We start from the raw sequence: 22,528 nt of genomic DNA on the forward strand, positions 1-22,528 counted from the left end.
GGCTTTACAAACCCCGAGTGCGGCCCCAGACCCGAATATAAAACAGTGAACATTATCCCCCCCTCACGACCCGCCGGGAAATGAAGGGGAAATGGGGATCGGTCAGGGAGCGTCTGTAAATGAAGGAGAAATGGTGATCGGTCAGGGAGCGTCTGTAAATGAAGGAGAAATGGTGATCGGTCAGGGAGTGTCTGCAAATGAAGGAGAAATGGTGATCTCTATATCTTCAGTCATCCAGGGAGCTCGAGCTTTGGATGCTGTTCCTTTCCTCCTCGTGGGAATCTGTCCACTCTGTACCCAAACCCACTCCTCCTTGAAGGCCTCCCACTGTTCAATTACTGTTCTGCCTGCCAATTTTTGATTCCAATCCACACTCACTCTCTTACTCACTCTCACATTCCTCTCTCACCCTTTCACTTATGGTTTAGGGCCAATGAAAGATGATGCGATGGGTTTGGATTTCAGCACAGGGAGGATGGAGAGTGTGTGGGACGGGGATTTACAGCTTTGAGGAATGAGAGAGGAAATAATGTTCCAGAGAAAGGAGAGTTATCTGATCTGAATTTCTATCCTGTAATTACAGTGATAACTTTTATAAACTCCTTTTACAGGGGAGGATTTGCAGAGGGAAACTCAAATCAAAGATCACGTCAAGATCTGACAGAGTCACTCGATTCATCAGGACCTGAATATCATCGACCTTTAAATGTGGAAGGAGAAACATTTGTCTGTTCTATCTGTGGGAGAAGATTTCAAACATCAGTGTGAGTTGAAAAGCACCGAGACACACACACCCGAGTGAGAGTGTTCCAGTGCACTGACTGTGGAAAGAGCTTTAACCAGTTTCACAGCCTGAAAAAACATCGCACCGTTCACAGCGGGGAGAAACCATCCACGTGTTCTCTGTGTGGACGAGGCTTCAACTGATCGTCCAACCTGGAGACACACAAGGACACCCGGACCACGGAGAAACCGTGGAAATGTGGGGACTGTGGGAAGGGATTCAATTACCCTTCAGAGCTGGAAACTCATCGACGCAGTCACACTGGGGAGAGGCCGTTCACCTGCTCCGTGTGTGGGAAGGGATTCATTCGGTCATCCCACCTCCTGACACACCAGCGAGTTCACTCTGATGAGAGACCTTTTAAATGTTCTGACTGTGAGATGAGGTTTAAAAGCAAAATTAATCTGCTGATACACCAACGCACTCACACCGGGGAGAGGCCGTTCACCTGCTCCGTGTGTGGGAAGGGATTCACTTTATCATCCAGCCTCCAGACACACCAGCGAGTTCACTCTGATGAGAGACCTTTTAAATGTTCTGACTGTGAGATGAGGTTTAAAAGCAAAATTAATCTGCTGATACACCAACGCACTCACACTGGGGAGAGGCCGTTCACCTGCTCCGTGTGTGGGAAGGGATTCACTCAGTCATCCAGCCTCCAGACACACCAGCGAGTTCACACTGGGGAGAGACCTTTTAAATGTTCTGACTGTGAGAAAAGGTTTAAATGCAAAAGGAATCTGCTGACACACCAATGTACCCACACTGGGGAGAGGCCGTTCACCTGCTCTGTGTGTGGGAAGGGATTCACTCAGTCATCCACCCTGCTGACACACCAGCGAGTTCACACTGCGGAGAGCCCGTTCACCTGCTCCGTGTGTGGGAAGGGATTCACTCAGTCATCCCACCTCCTGACACACCAGCGAGTTCACACTGGGGAGAGCCCGTTCAGCTGCTCCGTGTGTGGGAAGAGATTCACTCGGTCATCCAACCTGCTGACACACCAGCGAGTTCACTCTGATGAGAGACCTTTTAAATGTTCTGACTGTGAGAAGAGGTTTAAAAGCAAATGTAATCTTCTGACACACCAATGCACCCACACTGGGGAGAGACCGTTCTCCTGCTCCGTGTGTAAGAAGAGATTCCCTCGGTCATCCACCCTGCTGAGACACCAGCAAGTTCACTCCGATGAGAGACCTTTTAAATGTTCTGACTGTGAGAAGAGGTTTAAAAGCAAATTTAATCTGCTGACACACCAACGCACTCACACTGGGGAGAGGCCGTTCTCCTGCTCTGTGTTTGGGAAGGGATTCACTGGGTCATCCACCCTGCTGAAACACCAGCGAGTTCACACTGGGGAGAGACCGTTCTCCTGCTCCGTGTGTGGGAAGAGATTCACTCGGTCATCCCACCTGCTGAGACACCAGCGAGTTCACTCCGATGAGAGACCTTTTAAATGTTCTGACTGTGAGAAGAGGTACAAAAGCAAATTTAATCTGCTGACACACCAACGCACTCACACTGGGGAGAGGCCGTTCACCTGCTCAGTGTGTGGGAAGGGATTCGCTTGGTCATCCTCCCTGCTGAAACACCAGCGAGTTCACACTGAGAGACCTTTAAATGTTCTGACTGTGGGAAGAGATTTAAAATCAGAAACGAACTGCTGAGACATCGACGCACTCACACTGGGGAGAGACTTTTCACCTGCTCCGTGTGTGGGAAGAGATTCACTCGATCATCCCACCTTCTGAAACATTAACTTGTTCGCACTGTTGAGTCACCTTTTAATGCAGTGACTGTGAGACGAGCTTTGAAAGCAGAAATGAACTGCTGACACATCAACGCATGCCCATTGGTTAAGAGACTGTTCACCTGCTCCGTGTGTGGGAAGGGATTCACTCAGTCATCACACGTGCTGAGACACCAGCGAGTTCACGAAATGAGCAGGTCCAACGAGCCGGTCTGTAACACAGGCCAATGACTCAGTGCAGCTCGTTACCCAGTCACTGGGCTCCGTTATAGCCTCTCCTGTCAGTAACACACAAAGAGAAATTGTAAATCTGAAACAGAAAGAGATAATGTATAACACTTCATATCAACCACCAGTTTTTCCCTCTTTCCGGCTTTTAAAACAATCTGTTTCACAGTTTGTCAAACCCGAAACAGCCTCTGGGATTTGCTGATCGAGAATTTCAGTGGAAATTGGGACCGTCATTAAGTATCGGAACAAATATCCCCGCTGAGGTTTCGGGATTGTTACTGGTTTATTTATATCAGTGAGTGACCAATTTTAAACTCGGTGAGGGTCTAAACCTAAGGTAAGAGCCTGGGATAGACAAGAGATTCTTCAATGTATCAAGTTAAATTACACTGATTCCACCAACACTGGACATCACATCCCTCAAACATTGTTACCTGTTACTGTATAAAAGTGGTGAGGGTGGAAATGGGAAATAACTGAAAAAAACTTCATTGTTTCAAAGTTAATTCTGATCACTATTATTGTACATTCTCCAACCTATCCCTTAAAAAGGACCCAATATCAAACCAGTCCCCAGTCCTTGGGCCTGTGCCTATGTTGTGATTTGCACCCGCTTCTGACTGACTTGGTATCAGACGCACTCCCGTCAACAGTAAACGGATGGAGCCGGATCCATAAGAGAAAAATGAGGACCGACCTCCACGGTTCTCCCAGAGTGCGGGAGGCGGAGTAACAGCAGCAGACAGAGAGATCTCTCTAAACCAGCCGCTGCCGCCGGAGAGAAGCGAGTCCCGTTCCGAGCCGTGTCTGTCAGGCGCCCGCTGACCCTCTCTTCACTGAAGGGGACCGATTCAGCACCAATTCACACACCCACCATTGGATCATTGAATCACCTTCAACACCTGAATTACATCACCACTTAATCCTCTATACACGAGGAAATACAAACCTTGTCCACGCAACTTGTCCTCATAATGTAACCATTTTAGCCCCGGTATCATTCTGGTGAAACTGCGCTGCATCCCCTCCACGGCCAATATGTCTTTCCTGAGGGGTGTGCCCAGAACTGAATGCAATACTTTAAATGGGGTCTCACCAGAGCTTTCTATCTGGAACATATTTTCACGTCTTTGAATTCCAGCTCCCTTGAGATAAAGGCCAACATCACATTAGACTTTCAAATTATTTTTTCAGCAGTCCACTGGCTTTTAGTGATTTCTGTACTTCGATCCCTAAATCTCTCTGCTCCTCCATAGTTCTGAGCTTCTCACCATTTAGAAAATACTCTGATCTATATTGCTTCCGTCCAAAGTAGATGACCTTATACTTCCCCATATTGAAAGTTTGAACAGGCTGGGGCTCTTCTGTATAGAAAAGAGGAGGCTGAGGGTGACCTGATATCGGGCTTTAAGATTATGTGAGGGCTTTATAGGTTAGGCATCGACAAGGTGTTCGTACTTGTGGGAGTGGGGACTCCAAAACATTGGGGCCATGAATATAATCCAGTCACTAATGTATCCAATCTGGCATTCAAGAGAAACAGACTTCCCCAGAGAGGCGTTAGAATGTGCAACTCGCCACCACAAGGAGTAGTTAAGGCGAATAGAATGGATGCATTTACGGGGAAGCTGGATAAGCACATAGAGGAGAAGGGAATATTAGAGTTTGCTCATCGGGTTAGATGAAGAGGGGTTGGAGGAGGCTCGTCTGCAGCATAAACACCGGTATAGTCTAGTTGGGCCGAATTGCCTGTTTCTGTGATGTACATTCGATGTAATTCTATGTAAGCTCCATCTGACACAGTTTTACCAACTCACTGAATCTCTCAATTTCCCTTTGTAACTTTATGCTCCCATCTACACTACTCACTGCGCCTCCTAACTCGATGTCAGCGACAAACGTGAGTGTTCGGCTCTCTATTCCTTCATCTCCGTCATTTATACATATCGGAAAAAGCTGATGCCCCAGAACTAATCACATCCGGCCAATTTGAGTACATCCCTTATTATCCCGGGCCTCTGCCTCCCACCTTCCAACCAACTCCCGACCCATTTCAATAGGTTGCCTTAAATTCCACGCACTCTAATTTTTGTTGACAGTCTCTTATGTGGTCCCTTATTGGATGCCTTTGGAAGTCAATGTCCATCTCACACCCAGAGACACTCCATTATCGAGCACGTTAGTTACATCTTCAAAAAGTTCAACGAGCTTTGTTAGACTTGACTTCCCCTTTACAAATCCATGCTGGCTCTCTCTGGTTACTCCATATTTATCCAAGTGCTCAGTCATTCTTTCCCCAATAACGGATACTGGTAACTTCCCCACAACAGGCGTCAGACTGATAGGCCTAGAATTTCCAACTTTATCTCTCCGACCCATCCGAAATAATGGAGTGACATTGACAATGTTTCAATTAAAGCAACAATTCCTGAATCAAGAGAGTTTTGATCGATCATGAGTAAGCATGTACAAGTTCCTTACCTATTCCTCTTATTCCCCTGGGATGGTAAACATCAGGTCCTGGAGATTTGACAATCTTCAATCTCATTATTTTCTCCATCGCCATTATCTTATTTGCACTGAATCCCCTTGATTTATTTACAGTTTTCCTCGTCTCTCTGCTATGTTCGCCTCATCCTTTTCTATGAAGACCGATGCAAAGTAAATATTTAGCAACTCTGCCATTTCCTGATTTTCAATTACAATATCCCCTCCATCTGTCTTTAAGGGGCCCACATTACTCTTAGTCACCCTTCTTTCTCTTAATATACCTGTAAATACCTTGATTGTTGTCGTTATTTTCCCTCACAAGTTTTTTCTCCTTTTCCCTTTTTGGACCTCTTCGGGTTTTTCGTTTCAGCACCACAATAAACAAGACTTCGCTGTAAAGTTCAGCTCAATAGTTCTCCAATGTCAGAGCGAGAATTGTCTGAACCCTGAATTTATTTAATGTAAGAAACATCTGTGTATCAACACACTGATGGATACACAAAGATAAACACAGCGAGAAATGCAGGCAGTATCAGGATGCACAGGTAAACGGACAAGGGAAACAGACAAAGATAAAACGGTCTGTGCCTCGAACAGACAGTAACGTGTCACTGATCGATATTAGTGAGACGAGGTGGGGAACAGGTGCTGTGAATTGGTGCTGTGGTTTAGTTGGTTAAAGCATCTGTCTTGTAAACAGGCGATCCTGGGTTCAACTCCCAGCAGTGTTTTGTGTAACTTATTATTTTTACCTAATTTGTGGAATTCAGCGACAAAGTCACACTTTGGAATTGGTATTTGTTGAGGTTTGAGGAGGAAACCGATATCAGAATGACTGTTCAAAAACACCATTTCATCGCACAGACAGACCTCTCATAGAATGTGTCTGTAACACTTTAATTTAAGGACACATTCTTGTTTCTGGGCTCGTCGGGGTCAGGGTATAATTCACGATTTATGTCATTGAGGAGCGAATGGTTGTCTCCTCGACCTCCGGATAACAGTGATAAAGTTCGAGGATACACAGAAGCGGACAGGGTGGTCGGGGTCTGGAACTCACTGTCTGAAAGGGTGGTCGAGGCAGAAAACCTCAACTCATTTCAAAAGTGCATGGATGTGCATTTGAAGTGCCGTAACCTATAGGGCAACGGACCAAGCCCTGGAAAGTGGGATTAAGCTGGATAGCTCTTTTTCGGCCCTCACAGACACGATGGGCCGAATGGCTTCCTCTTGTGCTGTAGCTTTCTCTGATTCTATGATTCCGTGTGTGGGAAGGGATTCACTCAGTCATCACACGTACTGAGACACCAGGGAGTTCAAAAGTGACTACAGGGGTTGGATTCTGCTGTTAATCCCATCCAGGACTGAACCATGTTCATTCTGACAGTTGGGGTTTGTTTCTCCTGATGTTAATAAGCCCTATAACTGGGTTGGAGTTTAATATTCTGGATATCTGTTAAATAAATCAGCTTTGTTTTAATCACCTTGTTGTAGATTTTGGTCTTTCCCACCTGAGTGTTTAGCATCACCTGACTGGAGCTCAGAAAGGACAATCTGGGGGGAGGATCGTCCGGTGGGAACAGAACTTCAGCCTGGACACAGTCCTTCAGGGCCACACTGAGAGGGGCAAACGGCACTTTGGTCTTTCTCGTCTCTCTTCACTGACAGCAAAGTCACCGTGCGGCGTCCAGTCTAAAAATGACCGTGGTAATTATTCTATGAAGATTTAACCTGTTTGTGTGACTGTCCTGAGTCTACCATTTAAGGCAGGCGTTGACTCATTTAAAATAAACCCGCTTAAAATAAATGGGTTATGAATTGTGATTTCCGTGAAGCCAATGTTCCATTCCTTTATATGATTCATGTGCCTGCTCTCCGACAACAGGGTAAATGGTGGAATATCAGCCCTGCTCAGCCGGCAATGATCATGGTACATTTTCTTGCAGACAAAACACACATTGAAACCCTGGAACTTTGAGGTGATGAATCCTGAGGGAAAATAAAATTAGGGCTCGAAACATCAAACTTTTGCGCCAACCGATAGCACCACCGAGACAGGTGAAGAAGTCACCCACTGAACCAGTAACTCATTGAGCTGAGCTTTTTGATTGCAGTGACCAATAGAACAGCTGTCTACTGTCAGTTTACTTTTCCAAAATGAATGGTTGAAACTTGCAGGAGTGAAAATCCAACGAGCCGGTCTTCACTCTTAAACCAGCAACTGTGAAGTTAAGAGAAACGTGCCGGAGAAATACTCGATTTCAGCGCGGTGTCACTGGGCCAGAGTAAAGCTCAGTTAATATGATCGCCGAGTGGCGAGAGGGTGGATTTGGAATTCCTGAGCGACCGCACTGTGAATTTTCCAGATCTGCTTGGAGCACCAATCCCTTCAATTCATCACTTACAGGGACAATTTGATTCTCGGTTTCTTTTCCCTGAGCTTGGTGAACTTTTCAAAATTGAAAGCGACCAATATCAGAGCGAAACTCGTCACCAACATGCTCACAGATACAGAGCGGCCACACTCTGCTTCAGTGAGATGAAAACCCAGAGCGGTTTCAAGGTCGAATGCAATTGCAAAGAAAGCTCGATCAATGAAAGTGCAGGTCATTGAGGTGCCTTTAAAGTCCTGATTGTTTGAACTGAATTTCTTCCGAAAGCGCTTCAGATTCAGGTGGAGTGATTTGGGGACTTCCTTTCCCTCTTCGCAAAAGTTTGAACCGCAGCTCAAGATCAAAAGTCCCGGGCTAAATTCGGGATTCGCCGGGATATGAACCTCGCATCGAGAATTATACCCCGACCTCAATGAGCCCAGAAACAAGAACGTGTCGTCACATTTACATGTCACGGTCACATTCTAAACTGGTTTGTCCTGTACTGTACATTACTGTCTAAATATTACAGATAAGCAGAGCACTTGAGCTGTCACAGCTGTGACTTTGACTTTTCTCCCTCTCCTCTCGATCTCCCCGGCAACTGCCACTAACCACAATCTTCTCTCACACTTCATCATCAGGAAGTTCCGAGCCTCGGTTTTCAAATGAAATAACGCCCATCTCTCCAATCACCGACAGCCCAGAGAGAGTTTCATAATTTCAGCTCCCACTTTACCCAAATCCTCCTTAAAGTACCGTGAAAAAATTGGCTTTTAGTCAATAATAATATTATTAAATGTTATTGTCTTCAGGGGCATTGTTTAAGATTTCACGGCTTTTAAAGATCACTGCTGATGTTTAACGAATCGCCTCTTGTTTGGCGGTTTCTGTGTGGGAAAGATCAGGAAGCGATAATTGAGAGACCGAGGATGAAGCTGTTTGATGGGAGCACTGGGGACACAGACCGTGCGCGGCTCCAGTGCAGCAATCGGTCAGCGCGCGTTATTTCTACAATAATTATACACTCGAGAAATGCTGGGGTTGTGAGTTTCAGCGCCATCTAAAGTAGTTGAACCTTCGAAACATTTTGACTGGAGTTCAAGGTACAACCGGTTCCATAACACATCGACTTCTTCGTGTCCCCACGTGGGCACTGAGGCTCCTCTGGCCTCCCGTCTTGCAATAGCAGGTGAGAGTTTATTTGTTTATAGGAGGGAGAGGGGGCGATTGGCGAGAGCTGAAATGGTAAAGCGGCCGGCACGACATCTTTAAATCTGAAGAACCAAACACACAATTCTTCTTTCTGTGAAGCAGGGATTCATCGGTTTGAAGTGTCGTGTAGGGAAAATTCGGGAGGCAAATCTGCTGCCTGGTGTCACGGTGTAACGGGTGAAATTATTCAGCTTTCAATTGTTGATCGGCTGAAATCTCGAGAGGCCTTTTCCAGCTTCCGTGTGGAACAAGTTCAGCTTTTGAGCCATTGGGTTAAGTGTTTTATTTTTATTTGCTGCGAACGAATGACAAGACATTTTGTACAAACAAGAAGAATTGTAAAATCACGAGTTCTCTGTCCATGTTTCTTACATCATGTTCAACAGAAACAAGGATTCTCCTAAACCTGTTGCTGAAAATTGTATGAAAGAGATGCTCCCCATCATTGGACAGCGACAGGGATAATTTTGAGTCCCACCATGAATCTGTATGATGGAAACTAATTTAACAGCGAGCCTGGATAGCTCAGTCGGTAGAGCATCAGACTTTTAAAACAGGTGATGATCTGAGGGTCCAGGGTTCAAGTCCCTGTTCAGGCTAAAAGTTTCAAAACAGCTGGCAAGTTCGGCTTTTCCAGCGGACCAACATCAGCGAAAAGAGCAAGAGTTGGCCATTCAGTCCCTCGAGCCTGCTCCGCCATTTGATGAGGTCATCGCTGATCTTCGACCTCAAATCCACTTTCCCGACCTATCCCCATATCCCTTGAGTTCCTTCGTGTCCAAAAATCTATCGATCTCAGTTTTGAATCTATTCAATGGCTCAGCAGCCACAGCACTCTGGGGTGGAGAATTCCAATGGTTCACAACCCTCGCAGTGAAGAAATCTCTGTGCGAAATGGCCGGCCCCTTATCTTGGGATGATAACCATTAGTTGTGGACTCTCCAGCCAGGGGAAACAGCATCCCAGCATTTACCCTGTCAAGCCCTCTAAGAATTTTACATGTTTCAATGAGATCACCTCATTATTGTAAACTGCAGAGAATATCGGCCCATTCTGTTCAATCTCTCCTCACAGGACAACGCTCCAGATGCGGTCTCACCAAAGCCCTATATAATTACAGCAAGACTTCCTTATCCTTGTTCTCCAACCACCTCACAATAAAGGCCAACATACCATTTGCTTTCCTAATTGCTTGCTGCACCTGCATGTTAACTTTCTGTGATCTGTGTACAAGGACACACAAATCCCTCTGAATACCAGCATTTCTTAATCTCTCACCTTTTAAAAGATATTCTGCTTTTCTATTCTTCCTACCAAAGTGAATAACCTCACATTTCCCCACTTTATACTTCATTCACCAAATTCTAGCCCACTCACTTAACCTGTCTGTATCACTTTGCATCCTCTTTCCGTCCTCCTCACGGCTTACTTTCCCACCTAGTTTTGTCTCATCAGCAAACTTGGATACATTACACTCGGTCCCCTCATCTAAGTCATTAACATGGATTGTAAATAGTTGAGGCCCAAGCACTGATCTTCACGGCACCCCACTAGTTACAACCTGCCAACCCGAAAATGACCTGTTTTTCCCGATTTTCTGTTTTCTCTACGTCATCAAATCCCCAATCCATGTTAATATATTACCCACAATCCCATGAACCCTAATCTTGTTCAACAAACTTTTGTGTGGCACCTTATCGAATGCCTTTTGAAAATCCAAATATTCTATATCCACTGGTTCTCCCTTATCTACCCTGCTATCTAAACCCTCAAAACCTCTTGTAGAGTTGTCAAACACGAATTCCCTTTCATAAAAGCGAGTTGCATGTGCCTAACCATATTATAATTTTCTAATTGCCCTGTTACCACGTCCCTAGTAATAGATTCTCGCAATTTCCCTCCTACTATTGTCAGGCTAAAGGGCCTGTAGTTCCCTGTTTTCTCTCTCCCTCCTTTCTTGAATAGAGGGGTTACATTTGGTACCTTCCAATCCATGAGGACCTTTCTAGAATCATGGGAACTGTGGAAGATAAAACCAGTGCATCCACTGTCTCTGCAGCCACCTCTTTTAAAACCCTAGGATGTAGGCCATCAGGTCCAATGAATTTGTCAGCTTTTAGTCCCATTAATTTCTCCGGTACTTTTCCTTTACTAATCTTAATTGCTTTAGGTTCCTCACTCTCATCAGAACCTTGGTTCCCCAATACTTCTGGTATGATTTTTGTGTCCTCTACTGTGACGACAGATACAAAATACTTGTTTAACGTCTCTTTCATTTCCTTATTCTCCATTATAAATTCTCCTGTCTCTGTCTCCAAGGGACCCATGTTGACTTTCGCTAATCTCTTCCTTTATACATATTTATCAATTTCTTGGTCATCCTTTGCTGATTTCTAAAACTCTCCTAATCCTCAGGCTTACTATTCTTTTTGGCAACATTATAAGCCTCTTTTAACCTAAAATATCATTAATCTCTCCAATTAACCAAGGTTGGACCACTTTTCCGGTGGAGTTTTTAACCCTCAAGGGAATGTAATTTTGTTGAGGAATTCTAAATTATTTCTTTAAATGTTCGCCATTGCTTATCTATCATCATATTTTAAATCTAATTTCCCAAACTACCTTCGCCAACTCAATCCTCATAACTACATTATTGGTTTTGTTTAAATTTAAGACCCTAGTTTCCGACTTAATGACATCACTCTCAAACTTTCAAACTCAATGTGAAATTCTATCATATTATGATCATTCTTCCCCAGAGGATCATTTACAATAAGATTACTATAAGATTACTAATTAACCTTGTCTCATTACAAAATATTAGATCTAAAATAGCCTGTTCCCTTGTTGATTCCTCGACATATTGATCTAGAAAACTGACTCGAATGCATTCCATCAACATAAAACAGCTTATCTTGAGTTGCTAACATGATGTCAACACGATGGGATGATTTATAAGTAGAAGACACGGCCAGATCTGCGAGGTGAATTAGATGTTTGTGAAAACACGGAGAATTAATGAAACCAAGACTTCCCTGCAGAGCAAAGAATTGGAACGAAAGGTGCTGGGCATTGAGAGGCGAAGGATTTTGTAGATAGCAGGATGAATAGACAAAAGTATCTCAACTCCCTGCTTCTTTTCAATACTGATAAATATAGACAAAAATCTCATCTCCGTGCTTCTTTCAGATAATGAATGTTTTCATGCTCAAGAGATCACTGATCCAAGCCCATTATGTCGACTCGCACTTTCCTTCCAACCCTGCATATGATGCTTCGCTTTGAAATTGTCCATTTTTTCACACTGGGATTCCTTTTGAAGAAAACATTGCTGTGATCAGCTTGTGCTGTTAAGGAGATGGAGCTCAAGGAGACACATAAAAGGATAATGATAACAGTGACTGTTCAGACACTGTGAGCTATAGTTAAAGGTCGGCAATATTTAAAGTATCAGGCAGCAGATCTTTTCCAAATCTTGATACTAATGGCAAGAAAACTTAACGTGGACTTTGATCAATGTCACGACTTTCAAATAGCAGACATTTTATACACAAGGCAAGAAAGATTTACAAGGATGTTGCCTGGACTGTAGAATTTTAGCTATGAGGAAAGATTGGATAGGCTGGGGTTGTTTTCTTTGGAACAGAGGAGACTGAAGGCAGATTTAATTGAGGTGAACAAAATTATGAGGGTCCCAGATAGCGTGGATTGGAAGGACCCACTTCTCTTAGCAGAGAGGTTAATAACTAGGGGCATAGATTTAACAGATTTAAAGTGATTGATAGAAGGTTTAGTGGGGAACTGAGGAGAAATTATTTCACCCAAGGGTTGTGGGGGTCTGGAACTGACTGCCTGAAAGGGTGGTTGAGGCGGACACCCTCATCGCATTTGAAGAATACTTGAACTGCCAGAAGCTACAAGGCTATGGGCCAAGAGCTGGAAAGTGGGATTAAGCTGGACAGCTCTTTTTCGGCCGGCACAGACACGATGGGCCGAATGGCCTCTTTCTGTGCCATCAATTTCTTTGATTCTATGAGTCTAATTAACAGTCTCTCTGCTCCTCTAATTTTAAACTTTGACCATTTAGTTTACATTTCATCTCATTTTTCTTCCTCTCAAAATGCATCACGTCACATTTCTCTGCGTTAAATTTCACCTGCCCATTTACTAACCTGTGGACGTCACAATGAAGTCACTGACTCCTCTTCCCAGTTCCCCACGCTGCCAATGTTGGCGTCACCTATAGATTTTCACCTTGTGTCCCACATACCCAAGCTCAGATCATTCTCTATATTGAGAAGAGCAATGGTCCCAACACTGACCCTGGGACACCACTGTTTACATCCCTCCAGTCTGAAGAACATCCATTAACCACTACTCTCTGTTTTCTGCCCTTTACACAACTTCCTATCCACACTGCCTCATTCATTTTAATACCGTGGGTATTAATTTTATCAACAAGTCTCCTGTCCGGCACCTTATCAAACACCTTTTCACAATCCATCAACACAACATCCACTACATCCCCTTTATCAGTATACTCGAGTTATCTCAAATAATCCATGTTGGCTATTCTTAATTAATGTGTTTTTCCAACAAATGTTGAAATGTTTGCTCCACCTCATCTGGTTTAATCTGTTTCAAGCCACAACAGAAAGGTCGTGTTTTCTCCTGGAGCTGAAGATAAATTATTTTTTTTAAATGATGCTTCAGTCAATGACGGACATCTGGGCTTAGACCCGCCCATTCGGTGCCGCAACTCCCGCCCCTCTCACACTCCGATTGGTTGGAGGACCAACTGTTCTCTCATCCCTCCAGTCAATTTACCATAAGACCATAAGATCATCAGAGATAGGAGCAGGAGTAGGCCATTCGGCCCCTCGAGTCTGCTCCGCCATTTAATGAGATCATGGCTGATCTGATGTTTACCTCAACTCCACTTTCCCGCCCTTTCCCCATATCCTTTGACTCCCTTGTGAATCAAAATTTTTTTCCAACTCAGCCTTGAATGTATTCAATGACTCAGCCTCCACAGCTTTTTGGGGTAAAGAATTCCAAAGATTCACAACCCTCTGGGAGAAGAAATTCCTCCTCATGTCCGTCTTAAACGGGCGACCACTTATTCTGAGACGATACCCCCTAGTTTTAGATTCCCCCATGAGGGGTAACATCCTCTCAGCATCTACCCTGTCGAGTCCCCCCAGAATCTTGTATGTTTCAATAAGATCTCCTCTCATTCTTCTAAACTCCAATAATTACAGACCAAACCTGTTCAATCATTCCTCATAAGACAACCCTTCCATACCCGGAATCAACCTCGTGAACCTTCTCTGAACTGCCTCCAATGCAAGTATGCCCTTCCTTAAATAAGGTCACCAGAACTGTACGCAGTACTCCAGATGTGGTCTCACCAGCACCCTGTAGAGTTGTAGCATGACTTCCCTGCTTTTATACTCCATCCTCCTAGAAATAAAGGCCAATATTCCGTATGTCTTCCGGATTACCTGCTGCAGTTGTATGTTGACTTTTTATATTTTATGTACGAGGACACCAAGGTCCCTCTGTACCGCAGCATTTTGTAGTATTTCTCCATTCAAATAATATTTTGTTTTTTTATTTTTCCTCCCAAAGTGGATGACTTCACATTTTCCCACATTATATTCCATCCACCAATTTTTTGCCCATCCGCTTAACCTGTCAATATCTCTTTACAGACAAGTTGTGTCCTTATCGCAACTTGCTTTTCCACCTTTCATCAACAAATTTGGCCACAAGACACCCTGTTCCTTCATCCAAGCCATGAATATATATTGTAAATAGTTGAGGCCCCAGCACTGATCGCTGCGGCACCCCACTCATGACTGGAAATTCCGATAAATTCCTACTGCTCCTATTGGTCCGGATATCTCCTTAATCACCAGGGCGGGGTTAATGGTGAAACTGACGGTCCTGTGGTGCAGTTAGAAAATAAACATTAATTGAACCCTTCAGTTGCAACAATTAATAAAACGAAATTAATAAAAGTTAATGAAAAAATATTATCTGGAGTTCACCAAAGTTGGGGGGGTGCTTCTATGCTGTGTGTTTGTGCCGGTTTAAATGGCACGAAGGGCTGGGCTTTCAGTTTATTTTATTATCCTTGGTCCAAACGCGCTCTCCCTGCTTCCAATGTCTTTGTTTTTCGGCCTGATATTAAGATCATCAATGGCGGCTGCATCACCCAGCATGCAGCGCGGTTCAGATTGTGCCCTATCTGAATCAGTGGAGCCCAGCACGCAGGCGCAGTCGTGACTCATTACCGGTCAGTGTGTCCTGAGCATGCGCGGCCAGTCGAGGCTGCGGGAGGAGCGCGTTCGGTGCAGGTCAGAGGATCGGAGCAAGAGGCTCAATAAACCCCGGGGCCCGGGTCCGGGCTCAGGCCCAGGCTCAGGCTTTACAAACCCCGAGTGCGGCCCCAGACCCGAATATAAAACAGTGAACATTATCCCCCCCTCACTACCCGCCGGGAAATGAAGGGGAAATGGGGATCGGTCAGGGAGCGTCTGTAAATGAAGGAGAAATGGGGATCGGTCAGGGAGCGTCTGTAAATGAAGGAGAAAGGGTGATCGGTCAGGGAGCGTCTGTAAATGAAGGAGAAATGGTGATCGGTCAGGGAGCGTCTGTAAATGAAGGAGAAAGGGTGATCGGTCAGGGAGCGTCTGTAAATGAAGGAGAAATGGTGATCGGTCAGGGAGCGTCTGTAAATGAAGGAGAAAGGGTGATCGGTCAGGGAGCGTCTGTAAATGAAGGAGCAATGGTGATCTCTATATCTTCAGTCATCCAGGGAGCTCGAGCTTTGGATGTTGTTCGTTTCCTCCTCGTGGGAATCTGTCTACTCTGTCCCCAAACCCACTCCTCCTTGAAGGCCTCCCACTGTTCAATTACTGTTCTGCCTGCCAATTTTTGATTCCAATCCACCTGGACAAGATCCCTTTTTAACTCACTGGAATTAGTCCTCCTCCAGTTAAGAATTTTCACATTTGACTGTCCCCTGTCCTTTTCCATAACTGTTCTAAACCAAATGTGATTATGATCACTGCTGCCCAACTGAAACATGCTCCACCTGCCCCACTTCATTCTCCACACCGAGCCCACTGCTGTGCTCACACTCACTCACACTCTCACATTCACTCTCTCACACTCACTCTCTCACTCACTCTCTCACACTCTCTCACACTTTCACTTATGGTTTCGGGCCACTGAAAGATGATGCGATGGGTTTGGATTTCAGCACAGGGAGGAGGGAGAGTGTGTGGGACGGGGATTTACAGCTTTGAGGAATGGGAGAGGAAATAATGTTCCATTGAAAGTCGAGTTATCTGATCTGAATTTCTATCCTGTACTTACAGTGATAACTTTAATAAACTCCTTTTACAGGGGAGGATTTACAGAGGGAAACTCAAACCAAAGATCACGTCAAGATCTGACAGAGTCACTCGATTCATCAGGACCTGAATATCATCGGCCTTTGAATGTGGAAGGAGAAATGTTTGTCTGTTCTATCCGTGGGAGAAGATTTCAAACACCAGTGTGAGTGGAAAAGCACCGAGACACACACACCCGAGTGAGAGTGTTCCAGTGCACTGACTGTGGAAAGAGCTTTAACCAGTTACACAGCCAGAAAAAACACCGCACCGTTCACAGTGGGGAGAAACCGTACACGTGTTCTGTGTGTGGACGAGGCTTCAACTGATCGTCCAACCTGGAGAGACACAAGGACACCCGGACCACGGAGAAACCGTGGAAATGTGGGGACTGTGGGAAGGGATTCAATTGTCCGGCACAGCTGGAAACTCATCGATGCCGTCACACTGGGGAGAGGCCGTTCACCTGCTCCGTGTGTGGGAAGGGATTCACTCGATCATCCACCCTGCTGAAACACCAGCGAGTTCACACTGGGGAGAGGCCGTTCACCTGCTCCGTGTGAGGGAAGGGATTCACTCGGACATCACACCTGCTGACACACCAGCGAGTTCACTCCGATGACCGACCTTTTAAATGTTCTGACTGTGAGAAAAGGTTTAAAAGCAAAATTGATCTGATGAGACACCAACGCACCCACACTGGGAGAGGCCGTTCTCCTGCTCTGTGTGAAAGAAGAGATTCACTCGGTCATCCCTCCTTCTGTCACACCAGCGAGTTCACACTGAAGAGAGACCTTTAAATGTTCTGACTGTGAGAAAAGATTTAAAATCAGAAATGATCTGCTGAGACATCGACGCACTCACACTGGGGAGAGACTGTTCACCTGCTCCGTGTGTGGGAAGGGATTCACTAATTCATCCCACCTTCTGACACATCCACTTGTTCACACTATTGAGTGACCTTTTAACTCAGTGACTGTGAGAAGAGCTTTAGAAGCAGAAATGAACTGCTGACACATCAACGCATGCCCATTGGTTGAGAGACTGTTCACCTGCTCCGTGTGTGGGAAGGGATTCACTCAGTCATCACACGTGCTGAGACACCAGCGAGTTCACATATGACTGCAGGGGTTGGATTCTGCTGTTAATCACATCCAGGACTGAACGATGTTCATTCTGACAGTTGGGGTTTGTTCCTCCTGATGTTAATAACCCCTATAACTGGGCTGGAGTTTAATATTCTGGATATTTGTGAAATAAATCAGCTTTGTTTTAAACACCTTGTTGTAGATTTTGGTCTTTCCCACCTGAGTGTTTAGCATCACCTGACTGGAGCTCAGAAAGGACAATCTGGGGGGAGGATCGTCCGGTGGGAACAGAACTTCAGCCTGGACACAGTCCTTCAGGGCCACACTGAGAGGGGCAAACGGCACTTTGGTCTTTCTCGTCTCTCTTCACTGACAGCAAAGTCACCGTGCGGCGTCCAGTCTAAAAATGACTGTGGTAATTATTCTATGAAGATTTAACCTGTTTGTGTGACAGTCCTGAGTCTACCATTTAAGGCAGGCGTTAACGCATTTAAAACAAACCCATTTAAAATAAATGAGTTAAAGTCTGCATCAAAATAGCAGAGGGAGGAGTTCACAGGAGCCTGTTAACTGCTGGTACAATTATACAACAGTCATTTGATCTCCAGATAAAGAAGGACCTGCAGTGTGTTCCAGAATTCCCGGTTTTATTGATGTGTGCGTGTTAGACACCAGGATCACTAAAAATACACGATCCGGACCATCCACAGGGTGGGGGCGATCCCGACAGTTACTCTGGGATCACTCCCACTGCGGAACTCCACCACTGACCCTGCTGAAGTTTGCAGGCTCAGGGAGTGGGGCCTCCAGGAGTGGACTGTGAGATAGCTGACAAAGATATGCTGAGGTACCAGAGGAATCCTTACTAAGGAACCGTCTGGGGTTTTACCTCTCAGTGTGGGTCTAGCGGTGAATGATTCCTGACTCCCCGAACTGTCTTACATTTAACCCAGATTGGATCAGGATGAATTCAGTTTACAGGAGAATTGGGTCAAATATCACCCACAATCGAGGGAGACAAAAGCAGCCATGAGAGAAGCTCAGAGATCTTTGGAAAAGAAGATGGTGCCCAATTCTGAGAATAATAGCAAATGTCTTTCCAGCTACATCAGGAGTCAGAAGACCATTAAAGATGCTTTAGGGCCACTGAAAGACAGTTCAGGACAGATTCCCGGGCTATGGCAGAGCTGTTGAATGACTATTTCTCATCAGTCTACACTCCTGTGGATGATGCTCAGATTCCAGCTGTGGGATGTGCTGTCAACAATAACATCATAAATATTAAAATAGAATGGGATGTCACTTTGGATAAAATATGAACTCTCAAAATGCATTGTGCTCCAGGTCCAGATGATATCCACCCCCGGGTGTTTAAAGAGATGGGACGGGTGCTCTGTGAGCCCCTTGCCTGTATCTTCAACAGCTCAATAGAGTCAGGGATTGTCCCCTGAGATTGGAAGGGAGCTCACGTAGTTCCCATTTTCATTAAAGGGGACAAATCAGAGCCGGGGAATGACAGGCCCATCAGTGTAACCTCGATCAGAGGGAAGATGCTTGAAGGGATCCTAAGAGATGCTGTTTATGATCACGGGGAAAGAGAAGGGGCCATTAGAGATACTCAACACGGCTTCTGGGAAAGAAAATGGTGTCTGACAAACTTGCTTGAGTTTTTTGAAGAAGTTGCTGGGTTAGTGGATGAGGGTAATCCGGTTCACATTGTCTATCTCAGGGATGTCAAACTCATTTCCAATGGTGAACCTGACCCGATATCCTGGCACTTGGCCTGGGCCACATTCAGCAAAAGTTATTAAACTAGAAATAGATGAAGATGAACTATATTGGTATTTACTCACATTTAAATTTTATTTACAGCTACTGCTGCTCCCGATACCTGGCACCTCTAAGCTTGAACTATTGCACCAACATTTAGAGTAAATGACTGGGCTGAGGCCTGTCTTGGATAAAAACATGAGGACCACTTGTCATTACAGAACTGTGTGCCCCAAACACTAACCGTGGAAGTGAATTCCACAGACTGCCTACTCCCTATGTAAAGAAGTTTTCCACACCGCCTGAGGAAGGGGAAAGCCCCCGAAAGCTTGTGGGATTAAAAATAAAATCGTTGGACTATAACTTGGTGTTGTAAAATTGTTTACAATTGTTAACCCCAGTCCATCACCGGCATCCCCACATTATATCAAGGAAAGCAGTGGTCGCAGCACCGACCCCTGGGGAACACCACTGTACACCTCCCTCCATTCCGAAAAACAACCGTTCACCACTACACTCTGTTTCCTGTTATTTAGCCAATTCTGTATCCATGCTGCTCCTGCCCCTTTTATTCCATGGGCTTCAATCTTGATGACAAACCCATTATGCGGCACTTTATCTGATGCCTTTTCGAAGTCCATACACACCACATTAACTGCATTGCCCTCATCTCCTCTCTGTTACCTCATCAAAAAACTGTATCAAGTTAATTAAACACGATTTGCCTTTAACAAATCCGTGCTGGCTTTCCCTAATCCTTGTCCAATTGACTGCTAATTCTGTCCCGGATTATCGTTGCTAGAACTTTCTCCACTACCGAGGTTAAACTGACTGGTCAGTAGTTGCTGGATTTTTTCTTTCACCCTTTCTTGAACAGGGGTGTAACATTTGCAATTCTCCAGTCCTCTGGCATCACCCCCATATCGAAGGATGTTTAGAGGTTTATTGCCAGTACCTCTGCAATTTCCACCGTTACTTCCCTCAGCAACCGAGGATGCATCCCATCCGGACCAGATGACGGATCTACTTTAAGTACAGTCAGCCTTTCCAGTACCTCCTCTTTATGAATTTTTAACCAATCCAGTATCTCTACAACATCTTCCTTTACTGACACTCTGGCAGCGCCTTCTTCCTTGGGAAAGACAGATGCAATGTATTTATTTAGTACCTCCGCCATGCCCACTGCCTCCCACTGCTACTAATTCGTTATAATCTGGGCCAGTGGTGCAATGGATAACGCATTAGGTTCGATTCCTACCTGGCTTGGATTTTTTAATGCAAAATTTTATGGCATTCAATACCTTGCAAGCTGTCCTACTTGGTGGTGCTGCCTGGCTCCATACCTGGTAAGTGCCTTCTCAGTGCAGCAAGCAGTGCATCAGTGTCATAATCTGAAGGGCTTGAATTCAATCTTCAGAGAAGGTATCAAGGATTACGAAGCTTTTTTTCCATCTCTCACCTCATCTTTCCATCTTTGCTGCATCGCAAAATCAAGAACTTTTGCTTACTGCAGCACATCAAAAGATTTGCTGCCCCTTGATCTCTCTGTACCCAAACACACAGTGAAGTTTAGGAAGTCCATGGGCGATGGACTCACTGACATCACTCTTGTTTCTGTATAATTGCACCAAGACAAACGGTGAGTGGAGAATATAATCAACGATCCCGCTACTTCTCACAGGCCAAGTGAGCGCTCCACCAGTTGAGCTAATTCCTCGTTTGCTGTTTGTAAATCGCCCCTCACAGTTCCTGCCTCACACTCGCCTTCAAGCTGCTCCAAGACCAGCAGAGAAATCTTGCCTTGGGTTGCCGCTCCCTGAATATATTAAATACTTTGCTCCAATCGGCGGTATCGAGCATCAGCAAGTGAGGAACAGCAGAACGGGAAGCCACAGTAATCATGAGTGATGCTGAGAAGAGCCCGAGCCTTCGGAAGGAAGACGAGGTCACCGGAAAGGAACAGCCGCCCGAGCTCGAGGAGCAGCGAGAGCCCTGACTGAGTGACTGATCGAAGACCATTTTGCCTGAAATTGAGGGCGATTTGAAGTGTTGCTGCTCAAAGGCACTCCCTGCTGGTGAGCAGAGGGAAATGTTCGAGTGAAACAGCCGTGCTCGGACAGACACAGAAAGCTTTCAGGTTTTGGAAAGGAAAAGAGGCGTCTTGTGCCTGAGTGACAACATGTTAATCTGTGAGCTGCCTGTGAAGTTCAGAGAGTGACCTTGAGGGAATTGCTGCTTATTCCAAAATCACACTCACTCCTTCGAGCCGGAATTGAACCAGCGACCTAAGGATGACTTTATTTTGTTTTATTCACTACAGTCCTCCGCTCTACCAGCTGAGCTATCGAAGGGAAGTGATAAACAATGCTGTCTTTGGTGATTGTTCACCGTGCGCCTGTTGACACGTTCAGACTCGTGGAGTCCGGTGCTGATCGAAGACTTCTTTTGCCTGAAAGCGAGAGCTGAGTGTTTTGAAGTATTGCTGCTCAAAAGCGCTCCCTGCTGGTGAGCAGAGGCAGAGCAGCCTTGTTTGGGCAGACACAGAAAGTTTTCAGGTTTGAGAAAGGAAAAGAGACGTCCTGTGCCTTCATGGCAACATGTTAATCTGTGAGGTGCCTGTAAAGTTCAGAGAGCGACCTTGAACTAATTGCTGCTTATTGCAAAATCACACGTTCTCCTTCGAGCAGGAATTGAACAAATGACGGAAGGATGACTTTGTCTTATTTTCCACGACAGTCTTGTCGCTCGACCAGCTGAGGTATCGAAGGGAAGCGGCAAAAATGTTTCACTTTGGTGATTGTTCACCGTGCACCTTTGACACACCCGGACTCGTGGATTCCAGTGCTCATGACTGAGGCTGACTCGGTACCTGCTCATACCGCAGTGCTGTGGGAGTGGGAGCTGCTCCGTGTTCTCCACAGCCTGGGCCAGTGACACAATGAATAATGGGACTGATTATTGATCTGGAGATTGTGGGTTTAAGTTTACGGAGGGTGTAAAGTGGAAGGCCGGGCCTGGAGAGCATTGGAATAGTCGAGTCTGGAGGTAAACAAAGGCACGGATGAGGGTTTCAGCAGCAGAACCTCATTCTGGAAGTTGGGATTTGTTTCTCCTGATGTTAATAACCGCTATAACTGGGCTGAAATTCAATATTCTGGATCTCTGTCAAATAAATCAACTTTCTTTCAAACAGAATGGGTCAATTACTTGATGAATTCAACACAAGAGACTAATTGATGTCCTAATTACCGATTATTTTGCCTTTTCTCCTTTCTCACTGTAGATTATTTCAGTTCCCATACCTTCAATTACTCTCATGGCCAAGTCCAGCTCCCCACACCTGTGCTATTTCCTCCAATAATCCCTGCTCTGTCCTGAATTAATCCATTTTATCCCTACACTGTGTTATTTCCTCCAATAATCCC

General features: G+C 45.2%; 1 protein-coding gene and 3 non-coding genes across 4 annotated transcripts; 3 read left to right on the forward strand and 1 right to left on the reverse strand.

Annotated features, from left to right (window-relative positions):
- Positions 1–929: 929 nt before the first annotated feature.
- On the forward strand, positions 930–5,547 carry LOC137314486 (zinc finger protein 84-like; the record flags this gene model as incomplete). The annotated part of the gene is made up of 1 exon (XM_067979810.1): positions 930–5,547. A coding segment is annotated over one exon (1,522 nt), but the record flags the coding sequence as incomplete, so codon positions are not given.
- A 365-nt stretch (positions 5,548–5,912) lies between these two features.
- Positions 5,913–5,986, forward strand: trnat-ugu (transfer RNA threonine (anticodon UGU)). The gene has a single exon. It is a non-coding gene; the product is annotated as a tRNA-Thr (tRNA).
- Positions 5,987–9,356: 3,370 nt separating this feature from the next.
- trnak-uuu (transfer RNA lysine (anticodon UUU)) lies at positions 9,357–9,441 on the forward strand. Its single transcript is given in 2 exon segments — positions 9,357–9,393; positions 9,406–9,441. It is a non-coding gene; the product is annotated as a tRNA-Lys (tRNA).
- Positions 9,442–21,360: 11,919 nt separating this feature from the next.
- trnay-gua (transfer RNA tyrosine (anticodon GUA)) lies at positions 21,361–21,454 on the reverse strand. The gene is made up of 2 exons: positions 21,418–21,454; positions 21,361–21,396 (listed from the first exon to the last, which is right to left on the reverse strand). It is a non-coding gene; the product is annotated as a tRNA-Tyr (tRNA).
- Positions 21,455–22,528: the final 1,074 nt, after the last annotated feature.

Source organism: Heptranchias perlo, unplaced genomic scaffold (genome assembly GCF_035084215.1).
Source record: "Heptranchias perlo isolate sHepPer1 unplaced genomic scaffold, sHepPer1.hap1 HAP1_SCAFFOLD_513, whole genome shotgun sequence".
Taxonomy (NCBI): Eukaryota; Metazoa; Chordata; class Chondrichthyes; order Hexanchiformes; family Hexanchidae; genus Heptranchias; species Heptranchias perlo.